The sequence below is a fragment of the Python bivittatus genome, unplaced genomic scaffold (genome assembly GCF_059951505.1).
Source record: "Python bivittatus isolate LINGU-HERP-01145 unplaced genomic scaffold, Pbiv_v1 ctg000440_np1212, whole genome shotgun sequence".
NCBI lineage: Eukaryota > Metazoa > Chordata > Lepidosauria > Squamata > Pythonidae > Python > Python bivittatus.
Genome location: NW_028277063.1, coordinates 10,862,711 through 10,873,314, shown reverse-complemented (window position 1 = coordinate 10,873,314; position 10,604 = coordinate 10,862,711). Strand labels below are relative to the sequence as shown.

At 37.4% G+C, this 10,604-nt stretch overlaps 1 protein-coding gene across 1 annotated transcript; it reads left to right on the top strand.

Moving 5' to 3' along the window:
• Positions 1-4,044: 4,044 nt before the first annotated feature.
• Positions 4,045-4,977, top strand: LOC148215813 (olfactory receptor 14A2-like). The gene has a single exon (XM_088142555.1). The coding sequence runs from the start codon at positions 4,063-4,065 to the stop codon at positions 4,975-4,977; it is 915 nt and encodes a 304-aa protein (XP_087998681.1). The 5' UTR covers positions 4,045-4,062.
• Positions 4,978-10,604: the final 5,627 nt, after the last annotated feature.

The window sequence follows — 10,604 nt, the reverse complement described above, 5'->3', positions numbered from 1 at the left end:
CTAATTTTGTCGTCATTACTTTCATTAGGAAATTGTAACTTTTTTTTTCTGCAGGATTGTATGGAACACAATATAATAATATTCTAATATAATAATATGATAATAAACAGAAGACACAGACAATCTGTTTTGGTCTCAGCTTATTAAACTTAGAGGTGTTACATGAAATTATTCCTTCTTAATAAAATAGCAGGTAAATAAACCCTACAAACAGAAACTAGATATTTATGATTATGACTCCTATTCTGAACGTTTACCCAAAATTTATTGAGCCTGCAGTGCTGAAAAATGGCTAAAATTTTGTCCTAACTCAATAAATTCAGGCTTCTCTAGATATTTTTTCCTGCTGGCTGCCATCTTTAAAACTCCAAAATGCAAGATGACACCATGACATAGGACTCATTCTGAAAGATATTTGACATCCATATTATATGGTGGTCCCTAGAAGAAAAGCATTTAGGTTTATAACATGGGTTGGATGATTTATAAAACTGGTTTGGTTAAGGTGTGACATACTTTACAAACAGTAAAGCAAAACTTTAGAGAAATATGGTTGCATTTATTGGATAATAGAAAATAAAATGAATGCGGGTGGCCTGGAAATCTGAGTAAATGGGATATTATTAACTGCAGCAGGTCATCTTTGCAATAGGAGCAATAAAAAAGGACATGGTTTTCAGTATTTCAGAGACTCTTTCATCAAAGGGGCAAAGTCTTTGTACAAATGGAATACCCCCTACTTTTCCTGCTAAAACAGCTGTTGGGAGGGCATTGAATGGAACCAAATTTGGGGCTCTCCTGAATTTGGGAACTGATATTTGACTTCAATACTCACGCAGCTTTAAAAAAAGGCGACTGGATGCCCAAGAACACATTTCTCGGTATGGTAGCCAGACCTAATTGGACTTCCAAATCCTTGGCATGCTGTTTAATGCTGTCTCTGATCTAACCATCAGAATTGCGCTACGTATAGACAATCATAGCACTTCCACTTCTCATGCATCATCCTAACCCAAGATAAAGCAGGGTAGGCAGTGGGGGATATCCTGAAAAATACAATTAGAAGGAGTAGACAGAACCAAACTCAAATATTTATGGGCTGATAAATAGACACTAATACATACGTAGCTGAAAACATGCATCCATGCCCCAAACGTCTGAGGGCTCCTAATCTACTTCATGGTGCAGACTCATTTTGAATACTACATAGCATTCTGGTTCTCAGCAATGCCAGAAATACTAACATTGCAGATTGGGGACATTCAATTGAATGGGTAGAAAACCCAGAATTCATGCCGAAAAGGACTTTACACTATTCATAACTGATTAATGAACTCATAGCTATCACAAAATAGCCCACAGATAGCATTGAGATGGTACATGCAATTGCTTCAATTCTGGATGCAAAATAGAATCCCAGGTGATGAGAACATACGCCATGAAAGTCTTCTCACTTAATCCACATCTGAGCATGGATAGCAGTAGCTGCTAATTGCTAATTATCTTAAAAATACAGAAACTCATTATAATATTTTGCTAGTTTTGTTTGTATGGTCTAGAGGGAAACAAAATGATTGCCAAATGTGAAGTCAACTCATATTTAAGCTTGCCAAATATAAAGTTAAAGGCTTCCAATGATGATATATGTTTTCCATGACTGAACAAGAATTCAACGGCATGTATGCATCACTGGACAATAATTCTGTGAAGAAAAATAGTAAGTGATTAGCATAGTGACATTTCCTGCTTTTTTGGGCAAATTGGCACTTATTTACAGCGACATGACTTGACACTGTATTAGACTCACTTCTATACTTTTGACATTGGGGAGAGGATTTCATAAAATGAAGTTATAACCTAGTGCTTTGTTACAACTGAAAAATATTTTAGGGTTAGGAGGACAACAAAGATAGATTTATGGTCAGAAATGTGTACCCTAAAAGTTAGAGTAAGAATATTATGAAGCAGAATATTGGGAATCGATTGCAGGAGAGGGGGTGGTCAATCTGTTCTTACTGTTGGAAACTTTTCTTAACATTCAGTCTGGAGAATGTTGACTCCTGCTACTTTTATGACAAAGAAGCTGCTATTATGTGGTGGGTGGATGGGTTGGTCACACAGATCAAAGTGTAGTGAGCTAAAGAGAAGCAACCTAAAGAAGAAGGCAAAGTCTGAATGGATGTTTAGCTCCACTCTTAACATCTTCATATGAGGCTTGGAAAGATGGCAGACAGAGTGTGGGAGAAAGCCAGCTTCATCCTAGCTGCCCCTTTCATTAAGACCAAAGTTGATTGGGAGAGAGGAATAGCGTCCTTATTCCTCATTTGTCCTGCTAAAATGTACTTTAACCATATATTTTTAAAAACTATCCAGTGAATATGGAGATAAGAGTTATAATATTGTATTCTGAACTTGGGTCTGCCACAGCAAAATTATAATCAATGAATAATCAAATAATCTATTCACTAATATTTGAGATAAATGCTATAAAGCAGCTGACAATTTGGGGGGAAATATAGCATGCATAATATTTAAAGCTAGATGCAAAGTGGCAAAAATCTGTGAGAATGCAATGCATTATTCCCTTCCATAAGAAAAAGTAAAGGAATTTAGAGAGTAACTAGCTTAATTTACTTAGAGAAAGGTATGAAGATTGGAGAGCTACACATTCATTTCTATAGGAAATAGGACTGGAGTTAGAAAATCAGTGGACCAGGGACTGGAGATCATTGAGTAGCATAAGGAATTCAAAGAGAGATGAAGGCATGGATTTCAGATGGCAGCAGCAGAACTGGGGGAAGTTTGAATAAGTTATTCAGCTGGTGTTTAGGCAGAAAGAGAAAGATATAAGCTCTTGCTACTAGGGGAAAAAAAGCAGAATTGTGGAAGTTTGGTGCTACAGCAAGGAGAGAGATAAGTGTGCAAGATATCACTTTCACACCTGCACGGACAAAGAGGTGGGGGGCAACCTTTCACACACATCCCACTTTAATTGGGAATGGTGAAATAAATGCCATGTTTCTGGACTGAGGTGGTGGTGGGAGAACCTATTTCCTTTGCATGTTGTATGCAGAGTTCTGAAGTCTGAAGGCCAGTCTTAGAAGGTTTCCCAAGAACTGGAAGAGAAAGAAGATGATGGGTCCCTATCAATAACTGATGTGATTTTAATATTATTTTTCTTTCTCATAGCTGTTACAATTACAGTACACAGGGTTTCAATAAAGGGACTATTGAAGGCACCCGACTTTCCTCTCTTCTGGAACTAGAAATGCCTGCCAAACTCCTTCTGAAGCAGAAGGGTTTTGGTTCTCAGTGAAAAGGGAAACTAATCCCTGCAAACAACTTTTTAAAAAACTTTTTGGATTGACCATAGTGTTGAGCAAACTTTGAGCCAAATTGTAATACAGCTTAAAAGATGTAATGGATATCTTAAGTAAATTTGATTTTTTCTTCTTTAAATGAGTATGTCATTAGAGAGAGAATACTCAATGAATATTTGTTTGTTTGTTTAAAGCATTATCTTATTTTTCAACCAAAATCTCCTAGAGTACCTAACAAACTAATTCTCTTTCTCTCTCTCTCCCTCTCTATCTTTGGGTGTCTTTGTATCCTGCATTTCCTCCAGGAGATCAAGGCACTCTAGATACAACCCCCCTCCACCCATTCTTCACTAGCCCCACAATCCTATAAAAGTGCTATGAAACTGACCAATGTAAATTCTCCCACTGCTAAAGTTATACTTCACAGGCACTTTGGAGTTTTACATAATCATTTTAACCATAACAACAAGGAAGAAATTGGAATAGAGGAATAGAAAAAAAAGAAAAGAGTTTCTGGTTGGTACTTGTCAATGGTGAATTGAAATATATGCAGAGTGCTCTGCTTGGACATAAGCATTCTTTCAATCCTGCAGTCCTCTTTTAATTTATGTAACATTTGCCTTGTATTTTTCCTTTTTGTGCCCAGTATGCATCAAGCCATAATTTCACTATTTTTTTATAATGGTATCTCTCACCTCTGATTCCTTGCAGATGTGGCATTCATCTTACTCATAAGTTAAACATGGGTAATGAAAGCACCGTGGCTTACTTTCTGCTCCTGGAATTCTCAAGAGATCAGCATCTGCAGCTTCTACATTTCTTCTTATTCTTCATATTATACCTGGCAACTGCCACAGCAAATCTGCTCATCATCTCTGTAGTAGCTTTTGACCACCAACTACGTAGCCCCATGTATTTTTTTCTAATGAATTTGGCAGTGCAGGACCTGGGGATTGTTTCAGCCATTGTCCCCAAATCCATGATGAATTCTCTCATGGACACCAGACACATCTCTTACTTTGGTTGTGTTGCTCAACTCTTTCTCTTTACCTCCTTCGAAGCTTCTGATTTCTCCCTCCTGACAGCCATGGCATATGATCGGTATGTTGCCATTTGCAATCCACTGCACTATGAGATGGTGATGAACTGGAAAGCCTGCACGAGAATAGTGATTCTGGTGTGGTTCACAAGTCTTCTCTATGGAATGTTGCATACCACTGGGACCTTTTCCACCCCTTTCTGTTCTAATGTTATCAACCAGTTTTTCTGTGAAATTCCACAATTGTTAAACCTATCCTGCTCTGGATTCAGTGAAACTGAAGTGGGATTTCTTGTGGTCAGTGTCATAGCAGGAGTGGGTTGCTTTATTTTTATCATTGTCTCTTACACCATGATCTTCAAGGCAGTGTTGAGAATCCCTTCTGTGACAGGAAGGCAGAAGACCTTCTCCACTTGTCTTCCCCACCTGATAGTCTTTTCCATGTTTTTGGTAACTGGATTCTTGGCGTATCTGCGACCCCCTTCTAACACCCCAACTTATTTAGATTTAGCATTAACAGCCCTATATTCTTTACTTCCACCCCTGTTCAATCCAATCATCTACAGTATAAGAAATAAGAATATCAAATCTGTCCTGTCTAAATTATGGAGATTCTGATATTTTCTTTTGACAATATTTCCTGTCCTATTTTCCTCACCCTGAACTTTCTCTGTCTTTTACCTTTCTTTTGCTGAGGAAAGGAGAGAAATTTCAAAGGGAGACACAGCTGAGATAGAAGTAGAGCCTTTCCACTCTGGATCAATGGTAGCACTTGAGAAGGTGATGACCTACAATCCCATATCCCTAGTTACCAGCCCTGCTTTTCAGGTTGCTATGAGTTGCTTTAGCAGCATCCTGAGTGCCACAAGTTGAAAACCACCATTCCAGCCTTTACTATGAAGAACGGATATAATGAAGAGCTGACACTCAAAATTTTCCAAGAATTTTTAGAATTCAATTTGAGGTCTTGTTTCTGCTGAATAAAGGCAGTCTTTCATTAGGAGAAAACCAAATTAAAATTATCTTTGTACAAATGACTATAAGGATTTTGTTCCCATGGATACCCAGGATCTTTTAAGATCAGAATGAGGAATAATAATAATAAATCATAGTTCATTTAACAATTGATTATTGAGTAAGCCACAATATCATGAGATGCCACATCACACTGGGGCATAAATTCTGATTATATAAAGTGTATATTAACTAGAGTCATGCAATTTATAAACCAAAACCAAAGTAACTACAGTATATGACTTAGCAAGATATTTAAACAAGGCCATAATGTTTTGTAAAATTGTTACTAAGGAGTGAAATGTGTGCCTTCCATTGTTGTAGAAGGGAGACAGCACTGATAAAAAGAGAATGGAGGGCATGTTTATATATGCTCAGATGTTGGCTAAAAGCCCACTGTCAAACTCAAGGTTTGATACATGTTATCCTGATAGACAAATATTTCAGCTCTTGAAAACATCAAGTAAAAGACACATTATGAAAATTGGGATTTTCAAGTGAGATGCTACTCTTCTTGTGAAGAGGTCAAGAGATGATGGTTCTCAGGTAAAGGATTTTAAAGAACTTCAAATAGAATTGCTTCAAGGTGCCACTCAGAGCTCACATGGGTCACAGAAAATTTTATTTCAAGCCAGCACTCTACTTGGATCAATATAGGCATGATTCTTCATTAGAATCATGGACCGCCTCAAACACAGAAAGAAAACAAAGTGTAAGACATAAAGTAAAAATAAAACGCAACATTAAATAAAAACCAGATTAAAACCCAACAATAATAGAAGTGATGTAGTCAAGGTGTGACATATTTTACAAACAGTAAAATAAAACATAGCCACGTTAAGAGAAATATATTTGCGTTGATTGGATAATAGTAACTTTAAATAAAATAAATCCGGGTGGCTTGGAAATCTGTGTAAACGGGATATTATTAACTGTAGCAGGTCATTGCTGTAACAGAAGCAATAAAAAAGGGCATGGTTTTTAGTGTTTCAGAGACTCTTTCATCAGAGGGGCAAAGTTTTGTTCAAATGGAAAGCCCCATACTTTTCCTGCAGTAACAGCTGTTGGGAGGGCCTTGAATGGTATCAGAGTTAAAGCTGTCCTGAATTTGGGAATTGATATTTGGCTTTGATACCCACCCAGTTTGAAAAAAGGTGAATGACTGCCCAAGAACTCATCTCTGGATATAGTGCCCAGACCTAATTGGACTTCCAAAACCTTGACATGCTGTTTAAGGCTGCCTCTGAAACCATCATCAGAATTGCATTAAGTATAGAAAAGCATAGTGCTTCCATATCTCATGCAATATCCTACCCCAAGTCATTACCTAAAATGAGAGGTGTTAATCCCACAAGGGGGGGGGGAATCTTTAACCACTAAGAGAAACCAAATCTAAGTCATACCTGAGTGGTCTAGTGGTTTTCCCTACATTCTTCAATTTAAGCCTAAATTTTGCAGTAAGAAGCTCATGATCTGAGCCACAGTCAGCTCCTGGTCTTGTTTTTGCTGTCTGTATAGAGCTTCTCCATCTTTGGCTGCAAAGTATATAATCAATCTGGTTTCGGTATTGACCATCTGGTGAGGTCCATGTGTAGAGTCGTCTCTTGTGTTGTTGGAAAAGAGTGTTTGCTATGACTAGCTTGTTCTCTTGACAGAACTCTATTAGCCTTTGCCCTGCTTCATTTTGTACTCCAAGGCCAAACTTGCCTGTTATTCCGATTACTCCTTGACTTCCTACTTTAGCATTCCAATCCCCTATGATGAAAAGGACATCTTTTTTTGGTGCTAGTTCTAGAAGGTGTTGTAGGTCTTCATAGAAGCGGTCAACTTCAGCTTCTTCAGCATCAGTGGTTGGGGCATAGACTTGGATGACTGTGATATTGAATGGTTTGCCTTGGATACGCACTGAGATCATTCTGTCGTTTTTGAGGTTGTACCCCATTACTGCCTTTCCCACTCTCTTATTGACTATGAGTGCAACTCCATTTCTTCTAAGGGTTTCTTGCCCACAGTAGTAGATATAATGGTCACCCGAATTAAATTCACCCATTCCCGTCCATTTCAGTTCGCTGATTCCCAAGATGTCGATGTTCAATCTTGTCATCTCATGTTTGACCACATCCAGCTTGCCTTGGTTCATAGATCTTACATTCCAGGTACCTATACAATATTGTTCTTTACAGCATCGGACCTTCTTTTCGCTTCCAGATACATCCACAGCTGAACGTCCTTTCGGCTTTGGCCCAGCCGCTTCACTCTTTCTGGAGCTACTTGGAATTGCCCTCTGCTCTTCCCCAGTAGCATATTGGACACCTTCCGACCTGAGGGGCTCATTTTCCGGCGTCATATCTTTTAGCCCTTTAACATTGTCCATGGGGTTTTCTTGGCAAGGATACTGGAGTGGGTTGCCATTTCCTTCTCCAGTGGACCACATTTTGTCAGAACTCTCTGTCATGACCTGTCCGTCTTGGGTGGCCCTGCATGGTATAGCTCATGGCTTCACTGAACATGCCTCCATGCCCTGAAAGTTTGGGGGCCCCTAATCTACTTCATGATGCTGCCCCATTTTGAATATTACATGGCATTCTGGTTCTCAGCAATGGCAGAAATACTAACACTGCAGATTGGGGACATTCAGTTAAGTGAATAGAAAACCCAGAATTCATGCCTAAAAGAACTTATTGACATTATTCATAAATAATTAACAGAACTCATAGCTATCACAAGATAGCCCACAACTTAGATAGCTTTGACATGGAGCATGGCATCACTTCAAAACTGAATGTAAAATAGAATCCCAGGTGATGAGACCGGTAACAACACATATGTCATGAAAGTCCTCTCATTTAATTCTCATTTGAACATGGAAAGCAGTGGCTGCTAATTGCTAATTATGTTAAAAATGCAGAAGCTCATTATAATATTTTGCTAGTTTTGATTGTATGATCTAGAGGAAACAAAATGATTGCCTGATGTAAAATCAATGTGTAATTAAGTTTTCCAAATATAAAGTCAAAGGTTCCCACTGATGATGCGCCTTTTTCATAACTGAACAAGAACAGCATTTATTACTGGACCAATATTGAACATGCTAAAGAGCAGACATCAACAGAGACAATAACTCTGTGAAGAAAAATTGTAAGTGATTTTTATATTCATTGATTATAGAAAAGCGATTTCTAGGTGTCTGGGGCAAATTGGCCCTTATTTACATATCCATGACTTGACTCTGTGTTAGACTCACTTCTATACTTCTGACATTAGGGAGAAGATTTAATGAAAGGAAATTAGAATCTAGTGTTTGCTATAATAGAAAAAGGCTTTAGGGTTGTGAGGATAACAAGGACAGATTTGTTTTCATAAATTAGACTTTAAAGGTAGGTTAAAAGTATTATGAATCATAATAATGCAAATTTATTGCAGGGGACCGGGTGGTACCTATGCTCCTTAAATAAAAAAACAAGTGCATACTTAACATGATGGCACTTGAACTTATTGACATTATTCATAAATAATTAACAGAACTTAATCCAATCTTCCACATTGGATATTAAAAAGAGATATATTTTACAGTTTGCAAAAATTTAGCCTCCATTGGGTAACCTTATCACTAATTGGTGAATTTACCATCATTTCAAGGTCCATCTGCACATAAGTGTTTTTTTTTTTTAAAAAAAAATCTGGTTAAATGTTTGATTCACGTACTTTAAAAGGGTGCTGAACTTTAACACTTCATTATTAGGGTAGGATGTGTTTACACTATAGTGAAAAAGATGGGACAAAAAGTCCCTCTTCTATATTATTTGGTGGGAAAATTCAACTCTGTTTCAAGTTAGCTTTAAATTAGCTTCTGTATTGAATTATAGAATGATATAATGTATGAAAAAAATAAAGAAACGGTACCTCCAACACTACACTTATCAATCAGTGGAAAGATCCATTTGAATACACCATTTGGGTGGCACATTATTGTATTAACCACACTAAAATAATATAATAAACTGTGAGAAAAATATGGGTGGTGAGAAAGAATTACACAAACATAACATAGAATGGAGGAGATGATTGAGGCTATAAAATATAATTCCCCACTCAGTGCATGGACCCAAAGTAAAGTATCTTTGATAGATGGATGTCCAGACCCTTCATGAAAACATCTAATGAAGACAAATCATCACATTCTTCAGTTATTGGTCCCCCATCAAGCTGTTCTTACTGTTAGAAACTTTTCTTAACATTTAACCTGAGAAATGTTAACTGGAGTATTTTGAGTTCTGCTACTTTTATGACAAAGAAGCAGCTAATGTGTGGTGGGTGGATAGGTTTGGAGACATAAATCAAAGTGCAGTGAGGTAAGCAGAAGCAACCGAAAGAAGAGGGTAAAGTCTGAATGGATGCTTTAGAAAATTTGTGTGATGCTTGGAAGACTGAAGACAGAGAGTGGGAGAAAGCCAACTTCATCCTAGCTGCACCTTCCTGTTGACTAGGAGAGAGGACTTATTAATATGCTTTCCTTATTCCTCATTTGTCCTGCTAAAATGTACTTTTACCATATATTTTTAAATAGTACCCAGTGAGTATGGAGATGAGAGTTATAATCTTGTATCATGAACTGGGGTCTGCCAGAGCACCAATTGTGTTGTGATTTTTACACTATATTTTACTAAATTGGCTTATTCATTCCAGAAGCACAAAATGAAATTATAATCAATAAATAAGCAAATTATCTATTCACTAAGAGATGAGAAAAGTGGTATAAAGACAAACATAATAAGCAGTTGAAAATTTATGGGGAATACAGCATGGATAATACTTAAAGTCACAGCAATCAGCAATGCAAATGGGAAAAGTTGAAGGAGAATGTCTGCCCAGTCTCACTGTGACATGGAACCAGTCCCTCTTAATATTATTTTTATCTCCTGTAGCTTCTAGGATTAGATTTTCTGGATTTCACTGAAGGGACTGTTGGAGACATCAGGGGTGGATTAAGGCCAACTGGGACCCTAAGCACAGCCCAGCAAAATTCTCCTTTGGTCCATCCATTGCTTAACTGACAAAACCTTAAGATTCAATAAGTACTGAAAGGGAAATAATAGATTAAAAACTCAGTTATCTTCCAGGCCATCCCCCATCTGGACCGCACATTATTTAAAAATTATTATTATCTAACACAAAAGAACAGTAAGCAATATAAGCAAAGTATTTACTTATATCTAGGGCAATAGAAACAT

What these genes read in the sequence shown, in the direction of transcription:
- LOC148215813 (XM_088142555.1), top strand. Translation starts at nt 4,063, where the DNA reads ATGGGTAATGAAAGCACCGTGGCTTACTTTCTGCTCCTGGAATTCTCA.